Source organism: Piliocolobus tephrosceles, chromosome 6 (genome assembly GCF_002776525.5).
Source record: "Piliocolobus tephrosceles isolate RC106 chromosome 6, ASM277652v3, whole genome shotgun sequence".
NCBI classification, from domain to species: domain Eukaryota; kingdom Metazoa; phylum Chordata; class Mammalia; order Primates; family Cercopithecidae; genus Piliocolobus; species Piliocolobus tephrosceles.
Genome location: NC_045439.1, coordinates 148,046,767 through 148,061,138, shown reverse-complemented (window position 1 = coordinate 148,061,138; position 14,372 = coordinate 148,046,767). Strand labels below are relative to the sequence as shown.

The following is a 14,372-nucleotide window of genomic DNA, read 5'->3' as shown; positions in this document are numbered from 1 at the left end:
TTTTGATGTGTCTAAGAATTTTTTATCTAGCCAAAGGTTGTCATAGAGATTTTCATCTTCAAGTTTTATAATTTCACTTTTTACATTTAGATCTCTGATCCATTTTGAGTTAATTTTTGTAGAAGATAGAGATTAAGTTTTTGTTTGTTTTTTTTTTTTTTTAGCATTTGAATGTTCATTTGTTCCAATGCCATTTGTTGAGAAGACTAATCTTTCTTCATTGAATTGCCTTTATACCTTGATTTAAAAAAAATTAGTTGATCATATTTATGTAGGTTTATTTCTATTATTCTGTTTTTTCTACCGATGTCTGTGTCTATCCATTAGTGTTTACCATGCTATCTAGATTACTATACCTTTACAGTAAGTCTAGAAAGCAGATAAAATGAGTCCTCTAACTTTGTTCTTACATTTAACTCTGGTAGTTTATTTGACTTTCTATATAAGTTTTAGAATCAGCTTTCTGGGATTTTGATTAGGATTATACAGGAATATGGTATAATTCTCCATTTATTTAGGCTTTTTTTTTTTTTTAAGTAAACTTTGGTAGATTTTTGTCTTTCAAGGAATTGATCCATTCATCCAAGTTAATGAGTTTGTGGGCATAGACTTGTTCATAATTTTCCCTTACTATGCTTTTAATGTCTGCAGATTATGTAGTGATTCTCTCTCTTTCTCCTGATATTGGTAATTTGTGTCTTCTCAGTGTAGCTAAGATATCAATTTTATTAATTGTTTTAGAAAACCAGCTTTAGGGTTCATTGATTTTTTTTTTTTTTTTCTCTTAATGACTTTCTGTTCTTAATTTTATTTCTGTACTTTATTTCTTTCCGTTTGCTTTGGGTATAACTTGCTCTTCTTTTTGTAGTTTAAGGTGAAAGTCTAGATCACTGATTCTAGACCTTTCTCTTTTTCTAATATAAGCATTTAATGCTCTAAATTCCTTTCTAAGCACTGCTTTAGTTGTATCCCACAAGTTGTGATATACTGTATTTTCATTTCAATTTAGTTCAAAATATTTTCTAACTTGTCTTGTGTCTTCCTTTTGACCCATAAGTTACTTAGAATGTATTACTTAAGTTAGTAAGTGTTTTTGGATTTTTCAGATATCTGTTACTGATATCTAGTTTAATTCCATAGTAGTCAGAGAACATAATGTATATGGTTTCAAGTCTTAAATTTGTTAAGGTTTGTTTTATCACCCAGATTATGGTTTATCTTGTTGAATGTTTCATGTACACTTGAAAAATACGTGTATTCTGTTTTTTAGAGTGTAATATTCTGTAAATATAATTTAGGGCAAGTTGACTGGTAGTCTGTTCTGGTCTTCTGTATCATTGATGACTTTCTGTCTACTTGTTATATCAATTACTAAGAAGGGTTTGAAGTCTCTTTGTGATTTTGTCTATTTCTTTTAGTCCCCTCAGTTTTGCTTAATATATTTTGAAGTTCTGTTGTTAGATGCATAAACATTTAGAATTGACCCTTGTATCATTATATAATGTCTCCCTTTATTCCTGATAATACTCCTTGTTCAGAAGTCTACCTGGTCTGATATTAGTACAGCTACTCCAGCTTCCTTTTTGTTTGTATGATACATCTTTTCCCTTTCTTTAAAAAACAAAAAAAAAAAACAAAAAACACTTTTAGAGTTGTGTAATCATCATTACAATCTAATTTTAGAACATTTTTCACACCCTAAAATGAACCCCATGCCCATTAGCAGTCACTCCCCATTCCTACTTACCTTGCTCCTAGGCAACCACTGCTTTGCTCTTCGTGTCTATGGATTTGCTTATTCTGGACATTTCAGTTAAACGGAATCCTACGATACATGGTCTTTTGTGATTGGCTTCTTTTACTTAGCATACTATTTCCTTTTTTTTTTTTTCCAGGGAGGGGAGGGTGGAACGGGGATTTTCAGCATACTATTTTCAAGGTTCATCATAAATGAACATAGTTACGACATGTATCAGTACTTTATTCCTGTTTATTGCTGAATGATATTCCATCATATGAATATTATTTATCCATTTTATTTATCCATTCATCAGTTAGTGAACCTTTAGGTTGTTTGCACCTTTTGACTATTACAGAATAGTACTGTGTGAACATTTGTGTAACAGGTTTTTGTGTCATTTTTTTTAACCTTTTTGTTAAGCCAGTCAAATTTAGCAGTGGAGGGTTATATACTAACTTTAGTGACACTTATGTTAATTAACTTCTTTAACTTTTAACCTATGTCTTTATATTTTTTAAGTGGGTTTCTTATACACAGCAAATAGTTGGGTCGTGTTTTTTCCGTGAACTCTAACAGTATCTTTTTTGTTATGTTGAGACCATTCAATAGAATTTTTAATATTGTTGGGTTTAGGTCTACTATTTTATTATTTGTTCCATGTCTTTTGTTCCTCTTTGGCCTCTTTCCTACCTTCTTTTGGATTATCTGAATATTTTTTAGTATTTCATTTTAAATTGTATTATTGGCTTTTTGTCTATTACAACTTTTTAAGTGGTTGCTATAAGGTATATAATATACCTAAACTTTCACATTCTACTTAGAGTTAATATTTTACCATTTAAAGTAAAATACAGAAGCTTTATAACCATAAAGGTTCCTGTATATTCCCTACTCTTTTGGTATACTTGCCATATGTATTACATCTATATGCATTAAAAACCCCACCAGACAATATTTTGTTTTGCTTTCAAAAGCCATATGTATATCTTAAATAACTTAGGAAAATAGTCTTTTGTGTTTATCCTTTTTTTTTTATTCTTTCTTCACTCCTGAAGCTCCAAGTTCCCTTCTAGTATCATTTCCCTTTAGTCTGAAGAACTTCTTATAGCCATTTTCTTTCAGAGCAGGTCTGTTGTCAACTCTCCTAGTTTTTCTTCATCTGAGAATGACTTCATTTCATCTTCTTTCCTGAAAGATATTTTATTTTATTTTATTTTATTTTTTTTTGAGACGGAGTCTTGCTCTGTCGCCCGGGCTGGAGTGCAGTGGCCAGATCTCAGCTCACTGCAAGCTCCGCCTCCGGGGTTCACGCCATTCTCCTGCCTCAGCCTCCCGAGTAGCTGGGACTACAGGCACCCGCCACCTCGCCCGGCTAGTTTTTTGTATTTTTAGTAGAGACGGGGTTTCACCGTGTAGACCAGGATGGTCTCGAACTCCTGACCTCGTGATCCGCCCGTCTCAGCCTCCCAAAGTGCTGGGATTACAGGCTTGAGCCACCGCACCCGGCTCTGAAAGATATTTTTACTGGATATAGAATTCTGGGTCAACGTCCCTCCCCTCCCCTCCCCTCCCCTCCCCTCCCCTCCCCTCTCCTCGATATAGAATTCTGGGTCAACGTTCCTCTCCTCTCCTCCCCTCCCCTCCCCTCCCTTCCCCTCTCCTCTTTTCGAGACGGGGTCTCGCTCTGTAACCCAGGCTGGAGTGCAATGGATGGCATGATTTTGGCTCACTGCAACCTCCACCTCCCAAGCTCAAGTGATTCTGTTGCCTCAGCCTCCTGAGTAGCTGAGTAGCTGGGACTATAGGCATGCACCACCACACCCAGCTGATTTTTGTATTTTTAGAAGATATGGGATTTCATTACATTGGCCGGGCTGGTCTCAAACTCCTGACCTCAAATGATCTGCCCACCTTGGCCTCCCAAAGTGCTGGGATTACAGGCATGAGCCACCATGCCCAGCCAACATTTATTTTCTTTCACCACTTTAATGATGTTATTCCACTGTCTTCTGGCCTCCGTGGTTTCTTTCTTTCTTTTTTCTTTTTTTTTTTGAGACGGAGTCTTGCTCTGTCGCCCAGGCTGGAGTGCAGTGGTGCAATCTTGGCTCTCTGTAAGCTCTGCCTCCTGGGTTCGCGCCATTCTCCTGCCTCAGCCTCCCGAGCAGCTGGGATTACAGGCACCTGCTACCACGACTGGCTACTTTTTGTATTTTTAGTAGAGACAGGGTTTCACTGTGTTAGGTAGGATGGTTCAATCTCCTGACCTCATGATCCGCACGCCTCGGCCTCCCAAAGTGCTGGGATTACAGGCATGAGCCACCGCGCCCGGCCCTCCGTGGTTTCTAATAAGAAATCTGTATTTAGTAGTTCTTGACCTATAAACATAATGTATTGATTTTTCTCTGGCCTTGTCCAAGATTTTTTCTTGTTTAGCTTGGGTTTTCAGAAGTTTGATTGTGATGTGTCTAGATTTTTTTTTTTTTTTTTGAGGCAGAGTCGAGCTCTGTCACCCAGGCTGGAGCTCAGTGACGCAATCTCAGCTCACAGCAACCTCCACCTCCTGGGTTCAAGCAATTCTCCTGCCTCAGCCTCTCAAGTAGCTAGGATTACAGGCATGCACCACGACACCCAGCTAATTTTCTATTTTTAGTAGAGATAGGGTTTCTCTATGTTGGTCAGCATGGTCTCGAACTCCTGACCTCAGGTGATCCACCTGCCTTGGCCTTCCAAAGTGCTGAGATTACAGGCATGAGCCACCACACCCTGCCTAGATGTGATTTTCTTTACATTTAATCTGTTTGGGGTTCACTGGGCCTTTTGAATTTGCAAATGTATGCCTTTCACAAAATTTGACAAGTTTTCAGCCATTATTTTTAAAATGCTTCTTTATACCTACATCTCTTTCTTCTTTCTCTCTCTGGGACTTCAGTTGCACAAATTTTAGACCATTTCTCCCCACTCTGCTACCAAGAATCTGTCCAAATTAAACCTTTTGATATCATTCCATAGGTCCCTGAAGCTATGTTTAACCATTTTTCTTTTTGTTTTTTAGATTGGCCCATTTTTATTGCTCTGTCTTCAGGTTCACTTATTCTTTTCTCTTCCATCTCCATCCTGCTATTGAAACCATTCAACGTAAATTTTTTATTTCAGATACTGTATTTTTCAATTCTAAAATTTCTATTTCATTCTTTTTTATAATTTCTGTCTCTCTGTTGAGAATTTCTGTCTTTCCATTCATTTCAAATGTTTTTACCTTTATCTTATGGAACATAGTTATATTAGGTACTTTAAAATCTCCAAGCTGGGCATGGTGGCTCACGCCTGTAATCCCAACACTTTGGGAGGCCAAGGCGGGCAAATCACTTGAGGTCAGGAGTTTGAGAGACCAGCCTGGCCAATATGGTGAAACCCCATCTCTACTAAAAATACAAAAATTAGCTGGGCGTGGTTGTGGGTGCCTGTAATCTTAGCCACTCGGGAGGCTGAGGCAAGAGAATCGCTTAAACCCAGGAGGCAGAGGTTGTAGTGAGCCGAGATTGTGCCACTGTATTCCAGCCTGGGTGACAGAATGAGACTCTGTCTCAAAAAACAAAATAAAATAAAGTCTCCATCTGAAAACGATACCATCTGGGTCATTTTATGTTTGCATTCGCTTATTGTTTTTTCCTTTGAAAGTTGGTCACATTTTCCTAGTTCTTTGTGTGTCAAGTAATTCTTGTACCTTGGACATTTATCCTGACCCTATGTTATAAGACTCTGATCCTGTTGGCTGATATTCTCTGGAGAATATCTATGTTTTTGTCTTAGTAGACAACCACACTTCAGATATTACAAGTTCTTTGTCATCTTGTGTGGTTATTGGTTCCATTGTCAGTTCAGTTTTCAAGACCTTTGCTATATTGTTTTGGGTCTGTCCCATACACGTCCTGCTTAAGGGTTAATCTGGGGCTTGGGCAGTGGTTTAATCATAGTTCAGTTCCCAAAGCCTTTTCTGTGCTGCTTTGAATCTACCCTGCGCATGCACAGCTCAAGAGGGAACCTAAGATGTGTGCCAATTCACATACAGAATTAGGAGATCCTCTTGTTCAGCTCATTCCTTTGCAGTTCTCCTCCCATATTCTTTGGCCTTCAGAGTCCTCTTTTCCCAGTCTTCATGCCAGTAAGATTGGGGTTTCTTTAGGAGTTTCAGATTCACATACCACCATTGCAACAGTTCAAAACCACAAGAGAAAATAGAAGAATAAAAAAACAGGAAACAATCCTGCGTGGGTTGTTTCTTCAAGTTTTGACCCCTCTCCACAGTCTGTTTGCTTTTGTTGACTTTTCAGAGCCCTCAGTTAGTTGCTTTTTTTTGTATATTGTCTACAGTTTTTGATCCTATCAGTGAGAGAGAGAGAGAGAGAAAAGGTATAGTGGGCATACTCCATCTTGGCCAGCACCTGCAATTTATTCTGGGTTTTTTGGGGTTTTTTTACCCTTCTGATAATACTTTTCAAGGCTGGTTGAATAAAGCAGTGGTAGGAATGGAGAATCTCTTCTGATAATACTTAAAACTGTGGCAGCAGCATAGGAAGTTTACTTTTCAAACTTCTGCCAGCTTTGCTAAAGTAAAATGTCATGTCATATGCAACTTCATTTCATATAGGTCAGGAGAAACTGTATATGTACGTGTGTGTGCATGTACGTGTGTGTGCATGCACGTGTATAGAAAAAGACACTCAGTGATAAAATAGATGTGGCATAATGTTAACAATTGGTGGGTCCAGTTTTCTAATAAAAAGTTGGTGGGGAAACTCTAATCTTGATAAATTCTGTGATCTTAGTCTTAATAACCCTAACCTGATCCTCAGATCAACTTAATGGTGATTTTCAGAATAATTTAAATTGGTCAAACTTGGGCATTTAAAGGGAGAGTTAAATCATTCTAGCCAAAACTTTTCATGATCTTAAGGTGACTCTCTTTACTTCCGAGAGAATAAATATGTTCTTTGGGATATTTCTGCATTCTTCTCCCAGCCTATTCTTCTAATTTGTTTACTTTAACAAATTGGAAATTTAGAGTCTGGTAAAGTCGTGGTCACCTCACTAAAAGTTAGTTGTCCATTCTGCCGCTTTAGACAATTCCAAGCTCGAGTGTCTCGACAAACTCTGTTGGCACTTGAGAAAGAAGAAGAGGAGGAAGTTTTTGAGTCTTCTGTACCACAACGAAGCACACTAGCGGAACTAAAGAGCAAAGGGAAAAAGACAGCAAGAGCTCCAATCATCCGTGTAGGAGGTGCTCTCAAGGGTAAGTTTGTTAAATGTTATTTCAGAAAACTGTTAGTTTCTAGTGGTAAAATCACATTAAGTGGTAAACTCATGTAAGCAGATAATACATAAGTATACCTGTGGACACTGTTCTCGTTTGCTGAATACTGAGTAGCACAAAGAAGGAAGTCAAAGGAGAGCTAATGTTACAGTGTGCAGTAAAATCAAAATGCATCAGTAATTTTGTATCTTAATTAAGAAAGACCTAATATTTAGGAAGCATCAAGATTTTCTGAGTTTGAATTGTAAGTTGAAAGAAGATATGTAGTAACATAGCAGGTGTTGTTAAAGTGACACTTATGTATACCAAAGCCTCAGAGAATGATACTAATATGATTAAGAACCCTGCCTTCAGAGCCCTTTGGGACCAGACATTAGACTCTCTGTATACCCAAAGATCAGCAATAATTTTGTTTTAATTAACATTGACTTTTTTTTTTTTTTTTTTAAGAGATAGGTTCTCGCTCTGTTGCCTGAAACGTGGTGGTGCAATCATAGCTCACCATAGCTTCAAACTCCTGGGCTCAAACAGTCCTCTTGCCTCAGCCTCCCAAGTAGCTAGGATTTTAGGTGTGAGCCACTGCATCTGGACAACACTGACTATTTTTTAGAGCAGTTTTAGGTTCATAGCAAAATCAACCAGAAGGTACAGAGAATAATAAGCTTTTGTTTATTATGTTTATAGCAGTTAGACATGTAAACCAGACTTTTTTTTAATCTCTTATTTCTTTCCTGGTATCAATTTATCAATAATCAGAATGTTGCTTGGTGATTCTAGAATTAGGATATAGAAAGTGTATGGTCCCAAAGGCTATTTCATCCAGATTGTGATGAAGCTTGGTTAATAACCAGCCCCACAACAGAGAAAACTCCTAATAAATGGGTTAATTTTGTATTCTCTAGTTCCAGTATATCTCTGGATATACTCCATTGAGAGAAAGTTTGAAACTGAAGAATAAAACTTAGGTTAGTTTCTGATAAAACTAGATAATGTTATAATGATGACTGAAGGAAGATATAGAATGTCTTTTTTGGAAATCTGTGAATAAAAGATGGGGGGTGACTGGAGGAGGGAAAAGAAGGCAGAATATAAGTAACAAAGAATGGATAAAACAATTCTATTTTTGATTTATTAAGTTTTTTTATTAAAAAAAATTTTTTTTCTGTTGTAGTGGAAATATTCTCCTTGAGTTGGGGAAGAATAGGTATACTTTATCTGTCATCTAAGTTAATAATGAAACGTTTTACATGAAGTTTTAATATTTTTGCTCCTAGCTCCAAGCCAGAACAGAGGACTCCAAAATCCATTTCCTCAACAGATACAAAGTAATAGTAGAATTACTGTTTTTGATGAAAATGCTGATGAGGCTTCTATAGCAGAGTTATCTAAGCCTACAGTCCAGCCATGGATAGCACCCCCCGTGCCCAGGGCCAAAGAGAATGAGCTGCAAGCAGGCCCTTGGAACACAGGCAGGTCCTTGGAATACAGGGTAAGGACTCATAGATCCAGTGCTTTGCTGACACAACAAAGACTTCACATTTAGAGTAGAGAAGTATTTTTACCATCTCTTTTAATTCCTCTTGAATATTTAGGCATGGTCTATATATGCTGTCTCAGAACATAAAACTATGGTAATTTTAGTTTTCTTCTTCATCTCCAGCCTCGTGGCAATACAGCGTCACTGATGGCTGTACCCGCTGTGCTTCCCAGTTTTACACCATATGTAGAAGAGACTGCACAACAGCCAGTTATGTGAGTGTGGTTTTTGGATATTTTGAAGTGAGAATTATTAGGGGTGGGCAGAGGCACCTATTCTACTTCCCAGAGGCATTTTCTTCTTTGTGAAGATGAAAGTAACCAGGCCAGGTGCAGTAGCTCACACCTGTAATCCCAACACAGGTGGAAGCAGGAGGATCCGTAGAGCCTAGGTGTTCAAGACCAGCCTGGACAGCCTAGTGAGACCCTGTCTCTATTTATTAGAAAATAGTAACCAAAGTTTTGTATATCCTTTATGTTTGTATTCCTTTGAGTATGTTAGGGTTAAAAGACCGTTTGTTAATATTTTATTAAGGAATAAACTTATTAATTAGGTTTATATTTTCATTACTGAACATTGCTTTAGGAAAATTAATGGTGGCTATTCTGGAAGATGGATTGAACACAGATAAATAAGCTATTGGAATGGTTCAGGCAAGGATATTAGGAGCGGTATTTGGGCAGGGTAGTGGTAATGAAAGGAGAAGGGAGCATGGATGGGAGAGGCTTCAGCAGTAAGTTCGAAGATTTGTCTGATGGGATAATGGGGATGTAGGGAAAAGATAATGTGATTTAAGTGAGACGTTCTCATTTTGTCATTGATAGTAATGAGAAATGATGATAGTTTTCCCTCTTATCCTGCTTTTTCCTTCTGGATATATTTTTCCCCTTTCTCCCTAATCCTTAGCATTTCTGTTTTTAAGAAAAAGTATAGTAGCTGGTGGTTAAATAAACAAGTCAGCAAGCCAGCCTGAGATTTAGTCTAATGCTTAACATTGCCTAGTTCTTTTTTTTTTTTTTTTTGAGATGGAGTCTCACTCTGTCGCCCAGACTGGAGTGCAGTGACGTGATCTCGGCTCACTGCAAGCTCCACCTCCCAGGTTCATGCCATTCTCCTGCCTCAGCCTCCCAAGTAGCTGGGACTACAGGCGTCCACTACCACGCCTGGCTAATTTTTTGTATTTTTAGTAGAGACGGGGTTTCACCATGTTAACCAGGATGGTCTCGATCTCTTGACCTCATGATCCACCCGCCTCGGCCTCCCAAAGTGCTGGGATTACAGGTGTGAGCCACCGTGCCCGGCCCTGGTTCTAACACTAGGTTGAATTCTGTCCCAGTGCAAGAGTTACCTCATAACTAATTTATAACTCCCACTACATGCTAGGAATGCAAAAATAATAATTAAGATTTTGAGCAAAAATTCTGCCTAAGTGCTCAGGACAAGGGGAAGGCTATTTTTTTCTGTTGTTTTTAAACAGAGTCTTGCTCTGTTGCCCAGCAGGCTGGAGTGCAGTAGCACCATCTTGGCTCACTGCAAGCTCGACCTCCTGGTTCAACAGGCATGGCAGCCCACGTTTGCCATCCCAGCACTTTGGGAGGCCAAGGCAGGAGAATCACTCGAGGCCAGAAGTTCGAAACTAGCCTGGGCAACATAGCAAAAACCTGACCCTACAAGACAATTTTTTTTTTTTTTTTTGAGACAGAGTCTCGCTTTGTTGCCCAGGCTGGAGTGCAGTGGCACAGTCTCAGCTCACTCCAAGCTCCACCTCTCAGGTTCACGCCATTCTCCTAACTCAGCCTCTGGAGTAGCTGGGACCACAGGCGCCTGCCACCATGCCTGGCTAATTTTGTCTATTTTTTAGTAGAGACGGGGTTTCACCGTGCTAGCCAGGATGGTCTCGATCTCCTGACCTCATGATCCACCCGCCTCAGCCTCCCAAAGTGCTGGGATTACAGGTGTGAGCCACTGCACCCCGCCAACAATTTTTTTTTAATTATCTGGGTATGGCGGTGGGTGCCTGTAGTCCTACTCGAGTGACTGAAGGAGGATAACTTGAGCCCAAGAGTTTGAAGCTACAGTGAGCTATGATCATGCCACAGCACTCCAGCATGGGCAACAGGGCAAGAACCTAGCTCTAAAAAATAAATCAATTATAATAATAAAGAAAAATCAGCCTAGCATGGTGGCTCATGCCTGCAATTTCAGCACTTTGGGAGGCCGAGGTGCAAGGATTGCTTGAGCCCAGGAGTTCAAGACCAGCCTGGGCAACACAGGGAGACCCCATCTCCACAAAAAATTTAAAAATTAGCCAAGTGTGGTGGCTTGCACCTGTGGTCCCAGCTACTTAGGAGGCTAGGCATCACTTGAGCCCAGGAGTTTTAGGCTACAGTGAACTGTGACTGCATCACTGCACTCCAGCTTGGGTACAGAGTGCGACCTTGTCTCAAAAATAAATAAATAACAAAAATAAAAAATAAAATCCTATGAGCCTTTATAGAAATTGATAATATACATTTATAGATGTCTGGTTTTTCTAATGTTTCAAGTCATTTTGTAGAAATATGACTTATGTTAAAATTAATATGGTATAGGAAATATTAAACTTACTATTTTTGAGACAGTCTCACTCTGTTGCCCAGGCTGGAGTGCAGTGATGCAGTCTTGGGTCACTGCAACCTCTGCCTCCTGAGTTCAAGCGATTCTCCTGCCTCAGCCTCCCGAGTAGCTGGCATTACAGATGCCTGCCACCACGCCCAACTAATTTTTGTATTTTTAGTAAAGCCGGGGTTTCACCATGTTGGCCAGTCTGGTCTTGAACTCCTGACCTCATGATTTGCCCGCCTTAGCCTCTCAAAGTGCTGGGATTACAGGCGTTAGCCACCTCACCCAGCCTTTTAGAGCTTTTTTTTTTTTTTTTTTAAACTTCATTGAAGTATAATCCCGTGGCTTTTAGTATGTTCACAGAGTTGTGCAGCCCTTACCACAATCAATTTTAGAGCATTTTCATCACTCCAGAAAGAACCTTGTACCCAATCCTGTAAGACTCAATTCCCCACCATTACCCTAATCCCCACCTTAGCAATCAACTGTTTTTTGTTTGTTTGTTTTTGTTTTTGTTTTTTGAGACGGAGTCTCGCTCTGTCACCCAGGCTGGAGTGCAGTGGCGTGATCTCTGCTCACCACAAGCTCTGCCTCCCGGGTTCATGCCACCCTCCTGCCTCAGTCTCCTGAGTAGCTGGGACTACAGGCACCCACCACCACGCCCTGCTAATTTTTTGTGTTTTTGGTAGAGACGGGGTTTCATCGTATTAGCCAGGATAGTCTCGATTTCCTGACCTCGTGATCCATTCACCTCGGCCTCCCAAAGTGTTGGGATTACAGGCGTGAGCCAGCGCGCCCGGCCAACTGTTTTTGTCTCTAGATAATTTACCAATACTAGACATCTCATGTAAATAATATAATATGTGGTTTTTATTTTTGTTTTTGTTTTTGTTTTTAGACAGAGTCTTGCTCTGTCACCCAGGCTGGAGTGCACTGGCACAATCTCTGCTCACTGCAACCTTTTCCTCCCAGGTTCAAGCAATTCTGTGGTCTCAGCCTCCTGAGTAGCTGGGACTACAGGCATGTGCCACCACTCCTGGCTAACTTTTGTATTTTCAGTAAAGACAGGCTTTAACCACACTGGCCAGGCTGGTCTCAAACTCCTGACCTCAAGTGATCTGCCCACCTCGGCTTCTCACACTGCTGGGATTATAGGCGTGAGCCACTGCGTCTGGGCAGTGTATGGTCTTTTCTAACTGGTTTCCTTCACTTAGGGTAATGTTTTCAAGGTTCATCCACGTTCTGACATGTATCAGTACTTCATTCTTTTTTATTGCCAGGTAATATTCCATGTGTGTGGATCCACAACATTTTATTTAACCATTCATCAGTAGATAGAAATTTTAATTGTTTTCATTTTCTGGCTATTATGGATAATGTTGCTGTAAATACTGTATATACATTTTTGTGTGGACATGTGTTTTCATTTTTCTTGGCTGTATACCTAGGAGAGGAATTGTTGGATCATGTGATAACTCCATGTTCAATATTTTGAGGAACTATCAAATTGTTTTCCAAAGAAGCTGCACCATTTTACACTCCCACATTCCCCTAATGTACGAGTACTCCAATTCCTTCCCAACACTTGTTATTATGCCTTTTTTGGTTATTGTCATTCTAGCGGATGTAAAGTGGTATTTCGCTGGTTTCGATTTGCATTTTCCCAGTGACTAATGATGTTGAGCCTATTTTCATAGGTTTATTGGCCTTTTGTATATCTTCTTTGGAGAAATGTCTGTTTAAATACTTTGCCTATTTTTCCTTTGGATTACAGTAGTCCCTCCTTATCTGTAGGGGATATGTTCCAAGACTCCAGTGGATGCCCGAAACTTCATAGTACTAAACCGTTTATATACTGTGTTATCTTATACATGTACTGTGGCCATAACTTTTGCAGTTCGAGGTATAACAGCAAAACTAACTAAGTTTTTTTTTTCCTTCTTCACAATTTCACCGATAGAAGATTCATTCTTACTGTAAATCTTAGCAACTTCAGCGTATGATTTTTTGACTTTGGGAGACTGGGGCAGGAGGATTGCTTGAGACCGGGAGTTCAAGACCAGCCTGAGGAACATAGTGAGACCCCATTTCTACTAAAAATAAAAATAAACTGGCTGGGCACAGTGGCACATGCCTTTGATTTCCGTTACTATGGAGGATGAAGTGGGAGGATTTTTTGTACCCAGGAGTCCATGGCTGCAGTGAGCCGGGGTCACACCACTGTACTCCAGCTTAGGCAACAGATCCAGATCCTGTCTCTAAAAATGAAATAAAATAATAAAATAAAAGTTAAGAACTTTCACCTTTGGCATATCCAAATCACCAGCAGCACTACTCTCGTGCTTTGGGACCATTATTAAGTATAATAAGGGTTACTTGAGCACAAGAACTGCAATGCTGGGACGGCTGATCTGATAAGAGTCAGCTACTAAGTGACTAATATGTGGATGCTAAACAAAAGGATGATTCACATCCTAGGTGGAACAAAATGGGAGTATATGGGATTTCATCAGGATAGTCAGAACACCTCGTAATTTTTATTTTTATTTTTTGAGACCGAGTCTCACTCTGTTGCCCAGGCTGGAGTGCAGTGGTGCCATCATGGCTCACTGCAACCTCAGCCTCCTGGGTTCAACCAATTCTTGTGCCTCAGCCTCCCAAGTAGCTGAGATTACAGGCTTGTGCCATCACATCTAGCTAATTTCTGTGTTTATAGTAGAGACGGAGTTTTGCCATATTGCCCAGGCTGGTCTCGAACTCTTGGGCTCAATGATCCACCCGACCAACTCAGCATCCCAAAGTGCTGAGATTACAGGCATGGACCACTGTGCCTGGCCAGAATGACTTGTAATTTAAAACTGATGAATTATTTCTGGAATTTTTTACTTAATATTTTTGGACCACCATTGACCATAGATAACTGAAACTGCTGAAGGTGAATCCATGAGTAAGGAGAAACTACTCTATTTGGTTTTTTATTGTTGAGTTTTAGAGTCCTTTAGGTATTCTAGATACAAGTTCTTATCAGATATGTGATTTGCAAATATTTTCTCCCATTCTGGGTTGTCATTTTATTTTCTCAATGATCTCTTTTGAAGACCAAAAGTTATTTAAAATTTTGATGAAATGCAATATATCTGTTTTTTAAAATTTTGTCTCTAAGCTTTCGGTGTCATATCTTA

The 14,372-nt window shown here is 39.5% G+C and overlaps 1 protein-coding gene across 1 annotated transcript in view; it reads left to right on the top strand.

Annotated features, from left to right (window-relative positions):
* Positions 1 to 14,372, top strand: part of BUB1B (BUB1 mitotic checkpoint serine/threonine kinase B) — a 61,862-nt gene that overhangs the window by 17,037 nt on the left and 30,453 nt on the right. The window contains exons 6-8 of the mRNA XM_023189401.1: positions 6,862 to 7,031; positions 8,327 to 8,541; positions 8,713 to 8,804. Coding sequence (XP_023045169.1) covers positions 6,862 to 7,031; positions 8,327 to 8,541; positions 8,713 to 8,804 — 477 coding nt within the window. The remainder of the gene's footprint in view (positions 1 to 6,861; positions 7,032 to 8,326; positions 8,542 to 8,712; positions 8,805 to 14,372) is intronic.